This window comes from Antechinus flavipes, chromosome 6 (assembly GCF_016432865.1).
Source record: "Antechinus flavipes isolate AdamAnt ecotype Samford, QLD, Australia chromosome 6, AdamAnt_v2, whole genome shotgun sequence".
Classification (NCBI taxonomy): Eukaryota; Metazoa; Chordata; class Mammalia; order Dasyuromorphia; family Dasyuridae; genus Antechinus; species Antechinus flavipes.
This window is the reverse complement of record NC_067403.1, coordinates 83,470,802-83,486,449: the sequence shown is the minus strand read 5'-3', so window position 1 is coordinate 83,486,449 and position 15,648 is coordinate 83,470,802. Positions and strand designations below refer to the sequence as shown.

Genomic DNA, 15,648 nt, shown 5'->3' with positions numbered 1-15,648 from the left:
ACACTACTTATACAATTCTTGTAAGTGATACAAATGAGCACCTGGCCTTGATTTAAAAGTCTATAGAGTTGCTAGAGGTATTGAGACAAGATAAGTGACTTAATCAGAGTCACACAGAAATTCAAGTTCAGTTTTTCTGATTACAAAACTAACAGATAATTTTTATTTACTTTTCTTCTCGAAGAGGACCATGACATCAGGGAAGTGATGACATGACAGGCAAGTGAATTGGATTTGATGAGAGAGGGCTGGGCAAGGTCACCCTGCCTTACTTTCTCCTCTGGAGCCATCTATGTGTTCCAGTGGCCAGATATAGATGCAATGTAAAACCTTGGCCTTTTAAAGCTAGTCTTTCCTGGGTTTTAATTTGACTGAGGCAATGCCCAATCAGTGATTGAGGCTGGATAATTAAGGCAACATTCTCTTTTGCCTAGTCAATATCTATCTTTATTTCTATTGATATCTATCTAGTAAAAAAAAAAGACTGATAGAAATTTTGAATGAATGCCAAGAGTCTCAGTAATTCAAATATATGTACTACTCTATGTAAGAATGCTATAGGATTTTTGATTATACAGCTGGAAGAGATCTCAAGTTCCATTTATTCCAGCCCTCTTTAATTTTACTTTTTATAGTGACTTGCCTAAGGCCATGCTGCTAATGTCAGAGATACTGTCTGAACATAGGTCATAGGCTCCAGAGTCTTTTTTTTTCCTAGTTGTAACAATTTATATTTAAACCTCAAGGGAAATTGAATTACACTAGATTTTTTCTTTTATGTGTTTAAATCTAAACATGTTACTTGTGGCTCTGTTTTTTTTTTTAATTTCCTTTTTAAAATTCAAGTGAGAATCATCCAACCTCAATGAAAATTAATGAAAATAACCTTTAGATATTTATTTTTTAACTTAAAAATATTTTATTTCCCCCAGTTATATATAAACACAATTTTAAGTTTTAATAAAGAAAAACTGATTTCCAAATTTTCTCCCTTCTTCCCTTACCTTTTCCCTTCCTAAGATATAAGTAATTTGATATGGGTTACATATGTTCAGTCATGTAAGACATATTACCAGAATATGTCTTCCCGTTAAAGTATCATATCATTATAGGTTTGGGGCAAGAAGGGATCTGCTGTTTTTTGTTGTTGCTCAGTAATTTCTGATTCCATTTGGGGTTTTATTGGCAAAGATACTGGCTTGGATTGCCATTTCCTTTTCCAGCTCATTTTACAGAAGAGAAAACTAAGGCAAATAGAATTAAATGACTTCTCCAATATTACATAACTAATAAGTATCCAAGAAGATTTGAACTCAGGAAGATGAGTCTTCCTGATTCCAAACCTAGCATTCTATCCACTGCATCATCAGGAGAGGCCATCAAATCCCACCTTTTCACTTTACAGATGGAGAAACTGAGACCCAAATAAGTTAGTGGTTTTGTTCAGGATCACATAGCTAGGAAGTGTTTGAGGCAGGCTTTAAGTTCAAGTCTTTTTTACATCAAGACTAGCATTCCATCCATTATAACTGCTGTTTTTTATTTTATTACCATAAGAATAAATTAAATGATTTGACACTATATTTCCTTTCAGATCATTTAGAAATCTCAGGCCCTTTCATCTTCCCGGTGCCTCAGGGAACTGTAAACATTTAGCAGAGTGTAAGGAGGTATAGACACTGGAACAAAGGAAAGTCACCAGCTAAATGACTATATAGTGTTACAACTTTTAAAAATAACCATATATATATACATAAATTTATGTATACATACATAAGTATATATTTGCACATATATAGGCATTTAAACACAATACACACATACATATATATATACATACATATACATACACACACACACATACACACACACACACACACACACACACACTACACAGATTCTTATTATTGGAAATACGAAGTCCTATTTTGGAGTCCAAAACTTGCTCTTTTAGGGTTCACAAAAATGAATGACCAACTCATTAAAAGTAGCACAGAATATAACTATAATGTCCATATTTACTAAACTGATACTCACTGAGAATCAGGATTTTATCCAATTTCCAGTCAAACCTAACTCTACCTTACCTAATTGCCATTACTCTTAGGCTACCATGTATTTATTTCCATTCGGGTATAAAAGTATGGCAATTGTGTAAGCAGGACTATGGCCTTCTTCTCTGATTCCTTTTCTTTTTCCTTGTTCTTTTTGTAAGGCAGTGCTATTTCTGGCACAGCAAACATTCACTCTGATCACTTTGGGGTGCCTGCCTCCAATTTGTTTGCATAGCTCACCAGGCAATTTTCATTTCATGATTAAGACAAATGAGTCTAATTCAGGTATATAACAAAAGCTTTTTTTATAGGTACTTCTGCATCCCAAAGAACCATCTGCTGCCCTTAGAGTTTCATTTCCCCACTCCCCACTCATACCTTATAGACATCCAGCTCTCCACACTGGTAGTCAAAGCGAGTGTAAAGTTCATTGAGCATGGTGATCACCTGCATCGGGGAACACTGAGAACAGATGGCTGTGAATCCGACAATGTCAGAGAAAAGCATGGTGACATGGCTGAATTTCTTGGCTTGTACCACCTGCCCCTGCCACAGCTGTTGAGCAACCTCGCCTGGGAAGATGGAACACAAGAGATCGACTGTCTTTTTCTTCTCCTCCTCAAGAGCTTGGTGCGCTTGCTCCAAGGTGGCTTTGAGTTTCCCTAATCTTTTCTTCAGCCCGTCTTGGGCTCGAGCTTGTTCCCCTATCAGAACCACATCCCTCAGAGCATTGTGGATTGGGATATCTGAGAGGTAGAGTCCACGGCCTGTAAAATCCTCTAACCGATCCACACAGGGAGATCCCAAGAACAAGATGGCACTAGACTCAATGATGTAGATCATTTGGCCTTTGAGATCCATTACCTAGGAAGCAAAGGGCAGAGTTCTGTCAACTTTAGAGGCACTGGATCTCTCCACAAATACATATACTGCCACCATGAACTTTCCCTTAAAATAAAGGGGGGGCAATGACTATTTGCAACTCCCATCCCCCACATGCCCATCAAACTATCATTTCTGCTAAGAGGATCATAGATCTAAAGTAAGATTAATTTAGTCCATTTAGCCCAACCCAAACTCTCATTTTTTACAGATGAAGAAACCAAGACCCTGAGCAGTGACATTATTTGTGTAAAGGGCTGATATGTTTCACTTTTTTGTTGTTCATGGTTATGAACAATTAACTCAGAGTTCAGTTTTTTTCTAAATTAATTAACAAACTACAGAAGAAACAGTAGCTAAAATGATATGATTGTATTTTTTTCTTTTTATATATGAAAATAAATAGCAGTGAACTTAGCTCTACCATCAGATCACTGTGGTTTTGAAATGGATGAAGCTATTTAAAAAGAAAATGAAGTGATGTACAGAAAGTAGCCCTAGAATCTCATGGGATTCACCATTGAAATTGTAGGATTTTAATAACTTCTGATTGAGGACCCCTTTCCTAAATATCAGGGTTATACTTTCTTAGCATGTGATACTAGGTACAATACTAAACTATATAGAATGACATTGTCATCTATCTTTCAACCTTTCTAGAATCTGCAGTTGTTTTTTTTTTTTTTAAAATGAATGTGGTTTTTACTTCCAACTATTTCTTCTCAATTTATCAATCTTCAACCAACTTTTTTTTATTGGTTCTGTAATTTATAATAATAATAACCAATATTTTATAGCACCTACTATAATAATTATTATATATTAAATTAAATTATTTTATGTATTATATATTTATAAATTATGAAATTTAAATTAAATATTAATATATAAACATATGATTCTAGATATGATATCTATAATTATATAATTACTACAATTATTATCTCATTTGATCCTCACAACAATCCTAGGAGGTAGGTGTGACTAATATCTCCATGTGGCAGATTAAAAAATGGCACAGAGATTAAATGACTTTCCCAGAGTATATAAACTAATAAGTCTGAGGTTAGGTTTAAACTCATGTCTTCCCAATTGCAGGCCCCATGTTCTAGTCATCTATCTGCCTGATTTGATTAGTATAAAGTAGTGAATTGGATAATCTTCAAATTTTGCTGATCACATCAGAAGTAAATAAAAAAGAATTTTCATATTTCTGGGTTGGAGATTGGTGGTAAGGAATGTTTTAATGATGCTTACAGCTGTAGCTGCTGGTATATGTATAGTTTTAGTTCAATATCTAGCTTGGAAAGAGGAAAGTTGAGATTTTATATATATTGGGGGTACAAGAAGAGGGACAATATGGGGTTGTAATGGGTAAAAAATATGTATGTTGGGAAAAAAGTTCCATGATTGGTTATCTGGAGAACCCATCTTCCACATTCTGATTGTCCAACCATACAGCTCTTGGAATTAATTCCTGTGCTTATCCCCAAGCATCCATCCCAGATCTTGAAGACCATTGTTATAAAGAATTTAATAAAAAAAAGAAAAATATATAACAAAAAAGGCACTTTCCTTTTTCAAAGCTGATCAGCAATTGTTCAGGAGCTTTTAATCTTTGATTTTACAGAGGCACAAAGAAGTTAGTTAAGTGATCTGTAAGGTCACACAGTCTGTATGAGAGGTGGGACCTCATTACAGATTCTCCTGGTTCTGAGGAGAGTTTTCTATCAATTATACCAGGTTGCCTCTCATGTTCTAGTATTATTGTCTCTATAAAAATAGAAGCAGGGTAATAAAGGTAATAGAAAACTAAAATTAAAATGGGAAATACTTGGATTTAAGTCTATATCATCCTGAACAATACTTAATATCTCAATGTCTAGGTAACACTGGAAGTTTAATTGATGTTCTGACATGAATGTGTAGAAAACTTCCCCTAAAGTAATGCCATTACATGTTCAGGTCCCAATCTTGACAACAAATAAATAAATTTCATGTAGTGCTCTGAAGTTTTAGCTTTCTCCTTCCTTCCTCTGCTCTCCTCTCTTATCCAAGTACTGTTTCTATCCATTTTTGTTTAAAAATAATAAATAAATATACCTTTGAGTGATTTTTAAGCTAGTTTTTCTTTTTGGATCATAGAAACATGATTCATTCTTTAATAAACCTATCCTAGACTCAGTTTCTGCAAGTAACATCTAGTTTCTTTCTTCTCTTCTCTAATAATTAACTAATCCTACTGAAGTTCTCTCACTCTTCCTTGTGTTTAATCTATTACGAACCCTTCTCAGAAATGGAAAGAAATAAGAGACAGAACAAAAAATCCTTTCACTGTTATCATGACCATAATGATATGCTGGATTCATTACAGATATTAGAAGTTTATTTCCAATGGACAAAGTTAATTTTTTTATAGTTAGCCTTGTGTTCTTGCCAAGTATCATGTTAAGGGCTTTTGGGGAGTCTTTACTATAGGCCCAATATGAAAGGACACATATATTCTAACAAATATCTAGAATATATTCCCCTGAAAACACAGAGGGCATCTTGTATTTAAGACAAATAGAAGGGTAGGAGGGATCTATAGGGGAAGTAAAGCTAAATAACCTGCTCAGTAATCCCAGTTCAGTTTGACAAATATCTTTTGAGAGCCTGATATGAACATGTATCTGTCCCTATTATCTGGATACTTAGTACCCTAATAAAACTTCATAGACTCAGAAATCCTAAGAATTGCTTTACAGTGACTATGGTAGGAAAAATCCTTTTTCTTCATTGAAAGGCCCCATCTATATAAACTCAGTGATATAGCACTGTGGTCCTATACCAATGCCTTCCCAAGTTTACACTAAAGAGCTAGAATAAAACGAAATATTGTCTGCTTTTTATACTTTAGTTTGTAAGTGTCTCATTCTATTGACAAGTATTATTCCTCCATTCAAATCATGTCCTTGTTACAGGGTGTCATTGGCCAAAAAGCTGCAAGGGACCATATCAAAATTTGAACTGAATATATTTATAAAAAGAATGTTGAGAAAACCAACACTGATCAATGATTAGCATATTACTGTGCAGAAAGAGAACCGCAGCTCAAATCCATGGGAACAATTTAGTCATGAGTTTTGTTTTGTCTGCTTTTCTTGTGTAATAATCAAAGAACACAAGGCTAGGAAAACTAGGAATGATTATGTCCATCATGTTTACATAGAAAGCTGTTAGTCTATTTTTCTGTAGTCCAAGGGAATTAGGGGGTTTATGTTTTACTTGCAAATTAATCTTAAAATTATTTTTGCTTGCTGAAATGAATACTTGAGCATGACATAATAGCTGTCTTTGAGTATTTCTTTGGCTGCCTCGTAGAAGGATATTAAATTTGTTTTGTTAAGAACCCCATAGTGAAATTGGAGCAATGATAAGCTTCAAAGAGGCAAATTTGGACTTGAGGTTTAAAACAATTCTTATCAACCAAAGCTATCCCAAAGTAGCACAAAGTAGCATTTTGGGAGGTCTAAAATTCTCTTACTGGAAGTCTTTAAACAGGGGCACTCATATGATATGTTGCAGAAGGGATTATTTTTTGTTTTCAATTGAACTAGATCATACCTGAGATCCCTACCAACTCTGATATTCTGTGATTGTGTAAATAACAATGTATATAGGTATTATATTTACGAGTAAGCTCCTTTCAAGGAAGAAATTTTTCTATCTTCCCCAGTGTCTAATACACACAAAATATAGTAGAAATTTCATAAAAAAAACTATTGAGTGAATCATAAAAATTTGTTAAACACATAACATGAATGTCCATTAATTTTTTAAATGGGCAAGCAAACCAAGAATTTTGGATTTAAGATACTTCTGCTATGATATCTATATAAACAATAATTCTATTCCTACAGTTTCTCTTTAGGTCCTACTATTTTTTCTTTTTCTTTATTTTGGTCACATTTGCCTTTGATACTTATTTTTTGTTGTTGCTTTTTAATAATGCATATGGTGTAGAGATATATTTTGCATGATTGTGAATTTATAATTGAATTTCTTATCTTCTCAGTGAGGGAGGGAGGAAAGAGAGAGAGAAAATATAAAGTTCAAAATTTTTAAAAATGTTAAAATTGTTTTCCCATGTAATTGGAGAAAAATATTAAATTAAAAAAGAAAGAAAAGAGGAAAGAAATAATGCATATGAGATTTGCCTGGAAATCTGAATCGGTCTCTGAATAACATCTGTTATAGTGTTAAACATATGTAATGTACTATAAGGGATTTCATTTTTAAAAAGTAATAGTACAATGTTTATGTTCATTTTTTTTAGGATTTTTGTAAGTATTTGTGAACTCATTTTTAGCATTTAGGAATTGAGACCATTTCTAACCATCTGTTTAAATCACAAATTTTTAAATGTGGGCCTATAACTTTTTAAAATTAGGTTATAGTATTTCAATTTCCTTTGTAATGCCATGTGTTTTACTTTATTTGTTTTAAAAACGCTATTCTTAGAAGATGCACAGATGTCACTAAACAGTCACAGGAGTCCACGATACACTAAAAGTCAAGGTGCCCTAGTTTAGATTTCATAATAAAGTGATTAAATATGCTTATCCAACAAAATTTCCTTAGTATTGGATCTCCTTCCAGTAATTTAGACTTCAGCCCTTTTATAACTCAAAGTTTTAAAGAATCCAGGATTTCATAGAAGTACCAAGTTCATGGTTACATCACTAGTGTCACTGGCTGAGTTTATAACCAGGTCTTCATGACTCCAATTCTTTTACTCCATCTACTAGTTACATTGCCCCTTTCAAATAATCAAATAGAATGGTTTCAGCTTAATTTCTAATGCCATCATAACACCCATCAACTAAACTGCAGTCAACAGGAACAGTCATCATCTTTAGTCAGTGTGGTATATGGTTATGGGTGCTTCATGTAAAAGCCAGGGGACATCAAATATTATCTTGGCTCTGATATTTTCTACCTTTGTGGCCTTAAGAAAGTCACAGAGAGTCTTTGGCCATCATTAAAAAGTTAGCATTATTTAGTATTTTTTAAATGCTATTATTATACCTCCTATTATTTATAAAAAAGAAATTAACACAGGACAACTTGTTATTCTATGCCCATCTCTATCCTCAAAAAACTCCCTTCAGGGAAGAGAAAATAAATGGAAAGCAATTTATAAATACTAAATAATCATTTATTTAATTATATTATTTAACAATAAATAATAAATAATTCTGATTTTTTTAAATGAGGAAATGAATGCCCAAAGAATTAACATGACCGGGCATGTAGGTGGTGCAGTGGATAGAGCTCCATCCCTGAAATCAGGAGGACCTGAGTTCAAATCTGGTCTCAGACACTTAACACTCCCTAGCTGTGTGACCCTGGGCAAGTCACTTAACCCCAATTGCCTCAGGGGAAAAAAAAGAATTAGCATGACTTTCCCAAAGTTACAATGGTATCAAATAGCAGAGCCAAGGTTAGAAATTATATCTCCTGGCTATGGATGTGGTGCCATTACATGTATATAGACAATCCTATTGTAGAAGACATCTGGGGAGTATCACCAGATTAGAGCAACAACTAAGGGTGAAATCAATGGTAAAGGGATACAGATACATTTTTTAAAATATGACTTTTTGTAGGCACATGATTTGAAGGCCAGAAAAGTCTTTTACTCCATGGCCTACTGATATTTGTTTGTTATAAATTGCATGAGTTTCAGTGAAGATTCAAATATAATCTGGTGGACATTCACAAATAGGGAGTAGGACACAAATTTTTGATTTTCTCTAAATGTGCAAAACCATCTTGTCTTTGGCTGTGTAACTCATGTCTAAGATGGCCTTCTGAGGGAGGACCTTTCTCAATTTAGGTCTATGTTACACCAAATGTGAGGAGAGAAATACAGAACTGGTCTAAAGAACTCCAGTGTAACAGGAGACATTGTCTGTGGAAAAACAGATTAATGGTATTAGATGGCATTAAAAAGCACTAGGGAGATTCAGTCATTTTAACAACATACAGCTGCACTAAATTCTTCGTTCTAAAGAAGTCTTTTACAAGATTAGTACAAAAGAGCTCAGCCATGAAAGAGCATGGAATCCTAGATAGTTTTATGTGATAAGGCACAGATATCTACCATAAGCTGAATGCAGATTTACAGCAATTCAAGAAAGCTTGGTTTTACAAGCGTGCCTTCCTATGAATACAAAATCATCCAGAGCTCTCTGTCATGAGGTATCCATCATCTTTGCTGATTCTCACATTGTCTAATAGTGAAAATTTCGAAGCAAAAACATATGCATCACCTGTAATTATTAATGAGGGCAAATATTCCATCTTTATTATTATTTTTTTTTCTGAGGCAATTGGGGTTAAATGACTTGTCCAGGATTATACAGCTAGGAAGTAGTAAGTATTGGAGGCCAGTTTGAACTGAGATATTCTGACTTCAGGGCCAGTGCTCTCTCCATCATTCCATCTAGCTGCCCCAACTCCATTTTTTTTTTACCTTTGTTTTCTTCTTCTCTAATGCCTGACTCAGTATTTTAGAGGCCCGTGCTAAGAGCAGGATTGGCATAATGGATCCAGTGTTAAATGTGCAGTCAACAAGTTCTGGGTTCAAATTTTATCACTGTTACTGACTAGCCATGTGATCATAGATAAGTCATCACTTCTCTGAGCCTCAGTTTCTTGTTGATAAAACGTATAATAAAATTCCATTGATAAAATGAAAGCAACCTCACAGGGTTGTTGGATGGTTTAAATGGAATAATAAAAGCAAAACACTTGGTGAATTATAAAGTCCTATGTAGAATTTATTATTAATAATAAAGGATTGTTGAAATGAATGAAGATGAGAAAATAATTTTTTTTTCTTTTGTAAAATGATTTTTTCTGATCCTATCTTTCTAATATTTCAAATTCATTCATCTTTTGTCAGTAAGTATAAGATTTGTAAAATACTATCTTAAATAGGCATTCTTCCCATTTTCCAAAAGAAGTGTTTAATCAGGATTTTGGATAAATTGTAAAGACTGAAAAACAATCCTTTAAAACATTTTTTTTTCATAGCTACCAGGAGGACATAAACTTCTTAAGGATAAGGACTCATTTGTTTTGTTCTTTGTATTTCCAGAACTTATACTAGTTTCTGGAATGCAGTAGGAACTTAAATATTGATGAATTGAATCAAATCAAATTAGTACTCACAGGTGTAGCCAAAATGAATGGTGCATGCTTTAGATTTTCTTGTTCATAGCTTTTTCATATTTTAAGTGATCAACACAGATGTGAAGTGTGGCCTAGTCTGGGGATATAAAAAGTCTATAATACTTCACATCCCATCCCGTTACCTCCCCCACACCCTGCCATTTATTGATACTGCCGTCTGGTCTCAATCATTAATGTGTCTTTCAGACTATTGGACAGATAGAAATCATGCACTAAGGGACCTAAATCATTCAACTTTAGAACTCCTGCCTTGGGTTTGAACTTCCCTCATTGTTCTCATAGTTGAGTGAGGAAACACAAATTCATTGAGTGAGTAAACACAAATTCATATAGCTTATTAGAGGCAGCTTGTTTATGCAATGAATAGAATAGGGGGCCTGCAGTCAGGAATCCCTGAGTTCAAATCAAGATAACTTTGTGAATCTGGACAAGATGCTCAACCTCTGATGCCTTAGTTTCCTCAACTATAATAGCAAGTAATTCTCAAATTTACTGTGAGGATCAAATAAAATAATATTTGTAAAGCATTTCCCACCATTACTGGCATATTGTAGTCACTTAATAAATGCTTCTTTTCTTTCTTCCTATTATATCTAACTAACCATATGTTATACTGCATACCCCAGCCAGCCATCTACATAGCCTATATCATCCTTAACATCATATAATACATACCTCTCCATATACACCCCTTTACACCTTCCTCTAAGTATAATAAACAAATGAATACTAACGTTGCTTTTTGGAAGTATAAGTAAGCTGACTTCCTAGTGGAAAAATTTGTTATTTCTGAGACTTTTCAGACTTAAACATCCTTTTTTGGCTACCATTTCTTAATGTATATTGTTTCACTATATTAAAATGCAAGTTCTTAGGGACTTGTCTTATTTTTAAATATGCATTCCCAGCATTTATCTCAATGTTTTGCAAAGTGCAAATAATAAATGTATGTCTTTCCTTCCTCTCTCCCGCCTTCCCTCCTTCCCTTCTTTCTTCACTTCCCCTCTTCTCTCCCTTCCCTCTTTCCCTCCCTTCCTTTCATCCTTTTTCCTTCCCTCCTTCCTTCCTTCCCTCCCTTCCTTATTTCCTCCTGTCCTTTATTCCTTCCTTTCCTCTTTTCCCATCTTTCTTCTTTTATATGTATATGTCCTTACCCCAGAAGATTTCTTGATAGAATTGTCCCCTCTTCTCACTCTTATGACAAACTGCATGTTCAACATGGTCATGATCCCACTAAAGGTGTAGTTGATTTTGGGGGTAAGGATTTCAAAATATTCTTCAAAGTTAGGCTTTCCTTGAAAGTCCCTTCTGTTCAGCAGCCTCCGAATCCCATTGCCAAACTGTAGAATGGCCATGTCTTTATCAAACATGAAATGGAAAGGAAAGGTCTTACAGAAGAGGGAGGTTGGGATCACCAAGGAGGATTGAGGTTTGCAAGGAGACAGAGAAGGTTTTGTGCTTTTCACCTGAACAGAATATAATAAGTAGGGCTGATTCACAAACTCATTACAGTCATTGCGGAAACAAGGAGGCACTAGGGTCACATCCACTTCAGTTTCGTATAATACATGAGCAGCGGCCTTAATAATGCCTGGAAGAATGAGGGAAGTTGTCTTTTTAGGGAAAAAATAGTAAACATTTAAGACATTGGGGTCTTTCTCCAAGCAGAGTATGGACACCTCCTCAAGTCGGCCCTTCTTTTCAGCTCCTTGGCAATGACTACTCTGCTTCAAAAGAGTGCTGAAACTGTTCAAGAAATCTTTGAGGGTCCCTCCAACGACACCTAAGATGTGCTCATCTTCCTCGTAGCATATTTTGAAGAGTTCTTCACCCAGAGATTCTTTGATAATATCCCCTGAAATACCTGGAATGATATGAATTTTTTTATTCCCCTCTATTACAGCAGTGGTAACAAGCTAAAAAAATGCATGTCCTTTTTCAGTTTCTATGCTAAGCAATTTGCCTAACTAAAATCTCAGTTTTTGCTCCAGTTCACAAATATTTGCTAATTCAAATCCATATTGTTTTGAGATTAATAGTAGCATGGAATGACCTAGGAAGCCACAAGAAGCATAATGCCATTGAAGATCCATAAACTGGGACATGTGTTGTCAAAAATGTTACATTTCAAAGATGGACTTTACTTCTTGGTCCACTATTTGGGTTGATTCCCGCAAGTGACTTTAATCCACCAATAATTTATTGAATTTTATATATTTACACAAACTTATAGAAAGCTATATCATCATTTCATGTCTCATCTCCATAGACAACCATATTTTATGTCTGCTGTCACATAAAGTCACATAAAGATGACTTTCAGTGCACTAGGCTATACTGTTGTATTAGATATCATATATTACATATTATATATTATATATTATATATATACACACACACAAATACACACACATGTACATACATTATAGATCATATATGTATGTGTGTACAGATGTATATATATGTATACACATATGTGCATATGCACATTTATACATACATTCACACATATATATGTACCTATGGTTTTACTTTCATCTTACTTTAAATCTCAATTTTGCTTCTATAGCAAACTCCTTTTTTCTTCTTTCTAATTGCTGAGTTTTCTTTTTTCAAACCTTAATTGGCCATTAGTAATTACGTATCAAAGTCTGTGATTAATTTTTAAAGACTCTGCTTCCTAGACAATATTTTTCTTGTTCCTCACATAAATAACATAAATGGGAAAAATATTTTGAATATAGTAGCATGTGGAAACCATTGCTTTATATACATCTAGTCTATTTTATTAAAATATACTAATTCTTAATGATTATGATATTAGAACAATATAACCTTTGGATCAACTTTCCAGATCTAATATTTGATGATTCAATAATTATATTTCCCAGTCACTTAATATCAATTTATACACCATGCTATTACCTGCTGCATTTGCTTGATCTATAATGAATTTTTCAAAATCTTCTTTTTCCAAAGATTTCCTGAAAAACATCACAACATAAATTAGAAATTAGCAAAAGAATGATAAAACCTCTGATTATTTTACAAAGAAATGACCAATGTACAATGTAACATTTCTTTTTTGTATAAGATCATTTAATGATTATCCAGATTAGTGGAAAAGAATATTATAGTAGTATGGATAAACTAGATCAACAGATAACAATAACAACAAGGACATGTCTATAGCATACCTTGTAGTGCTTCAATGAAACAAATTTACTTTAAGTGTTCTTTTTTTATTAAGCTAATATTAAAATCAGCTTTGTAACCCTGATCACTTAGAAGAACAATGTCTCCAAAGAGTGTCAACTGGTAAAGAAAAAAATCCTAACTAGATTTTAAAATTTCAACTCAATGAAGAAGTATAATCTAATTATAAAATCATTGACTTTTAGGTAGAAAGATAGATTTTAGAGATCAAGAATATGAATCTCAGTGGCATTGACTACTCAAGGTCACACAAATTATATGCAGCAGTGTGTGTTGTTTGGAAATCCATGTTCTCTGACTCAAAATTTGGAAATATTTTTACTGTATCATTTTGTACATTATTTAAATTTTGCTAATTTTGTTATTTTCCTTGATAAAATTCATGATCTTATTCTTTTTCAAATTTGAGAAACTGTGTGGGATGCTTTCTGATCTATTTCTATTAAGGTCTGAAGTTTTGAATTTTTTTAAATATTAATCACTAGATAATTTTAATAGGAATTAATATCACTCTAAAATTTGCACAAATAACTCTCAGAATAACACTGAAAGGTAGGTAGTACAAGTATTAGTATCATTCTTGTTTTATAGATGAGGAAACTGAGGCATAAACTATTTAGTGACTATTTATTTAGTCCCATGCTTTTTTGTATACAGGTAAAAGTACTGCTCTATTTGTCCTATTGGCAAGTGACTCTGTATGTTTCAGGATTAGCTAATAAGTTGACTAATTGTGGCCAAAGGTGGTATAATTCTAAAAAAATTTAAATTATATTACAAGTCCTCATTGCAATTGAGGCAACCATTTCAAGCGGTTGCTACAAATTTTCAAATAGGTGTATTTGTTGGTAACTGAAATAATTTCAGTGACAACTGGTATATAAACCAGTTATATACCATATAGACATGTCTCGTGAGAAAAAATCCTTGACATATTATGTTGAAATATCATGCATATGCTTCTTATAACCATTACACAAAATTAAGGGTAAATCCTTATCCATAATGACACATACCAAGTAATTTTAACTCTGAATTATGTCTATGTAACACAAAACCACAGATTGTATCTCTCTATGTTAATATGTCTTTGCTTCCTCTGTCATTTAAGCAGAATTTGTTTGGATTTTTATAGAATGAAGGCATATGTGTGAAAAAAATATGAACCCCATTAAACTCTCAATATCCACAGAAGCATAGATAATTGCAAACATGATATAACATCATAAAAAGGTTTTCTTCTTTCATTCATATTGCATTTGTATTATTCCTATATTCACAGTAATACCGTTAGCATTGAGGAATCATTTATCTGACAAACTCAAGTCAGGACACATTCCAAATCAAAAGGCAAGTAAGCCAAGCAGGTTTTTAAGGAGTGCAGACAAATGTTATAAAGTCCATGCATTAAGAAGTCTGTGAACTTTTTTCACATGAGAGATTTTCAGGCCTTATATCATACCTTATTTGTTTTTTCAGCTCACAACTAAAACTGTAGCTTTGATGATCACAAAAAGTTATCTGGTTCTATTGCTGGAAGCCTGGAATTCAGCTGGTAAGAAATCATGGACTACTCACAAAACATTTATCTCACTCATGGCTAATGAGCACTGACATAATTTATAATAAAATCTTGTTTTTCTTTTAAATTCCATTTTCTTGAATTTCCAGTTTTCAAAATAACCCTGCATCTATAAATAGCTAAATGGGACACATCTAAAAGATGTAATGGATAAAGCTCTGAACCTGTAGTCAAGACTTACTATTTATGTAGCAATGGGGAAGTCATCTTTTCTCTTTCTGCCTCAGTTTCCTGATCTGTAAAAGTAGGGTATAATAGTACCTATCTCTCAGGAGTATTGGGAGGATCAAATGAGATGATATGTATAAAATCTATCAGATAATTAGCATTTATTGCCTTCTATACCTACAAATAATGAGCTAATTTCTGACAAAGAGAATGGCAAAAAACAATCTCTGCTTTCAAGGAGTTTGCTGGATCACTTCCAAGGAGCTAATAAATATTAAACTGCTATATAAAGATTACTATTATTATACTCCAGGAATTTTCACTGGCTTTCCCTCATGCCTAAAACTCTCAATTTTTCTTCCTCTTGATTTTTCCGACTTCCTATAAATCTCAGATAAAGTCTCATCTTCTGCAAAAGGTATTTCCTAGTCATCTTTATTCTTCATATATGTCATCATGCTAAGTCCTAGGGATACAAAGAAATGGGAGAAAATTTGCTGCTTG

General features: G+C 33.5%; 1 protein-coding gene across 2 annotated transcripts in view; it reads right to left on the bottom strand.

Annotated features, from left to right (window-relative positions):
* Positions 1 to 15,648, bottom strand: part of GUCY1A1 (guanylate cyclase 1 soluble subunit alpha 1) — a 101,254-nt gene that overhangs the window by 24,608 nt on the left and 60,998 nt on the right. For both annotated transcript variants that reach the window (XM_051966981.1, XM_051966982.1), the window contains exons 4-6: positions 13,104 to 13,162; positions 11,333 to 12,042; positions 2,433 to 2,918 (exon numbers count right to left, since the gene is read on the bottom strand). In XM_051966981.1, the coding sequence (XP_051822941.1) occupies positions 2,433 to 2,918; positions 11,333 to 12,042; positions 13,104 to 13,162 (1,255 nt within the window). The remainder of the gene's footprint in view (positions 1 to 2,432; positions 2,919 to 11,332; positions 12,043 to 13,103; positions 13,163 to 15,648) is intronic.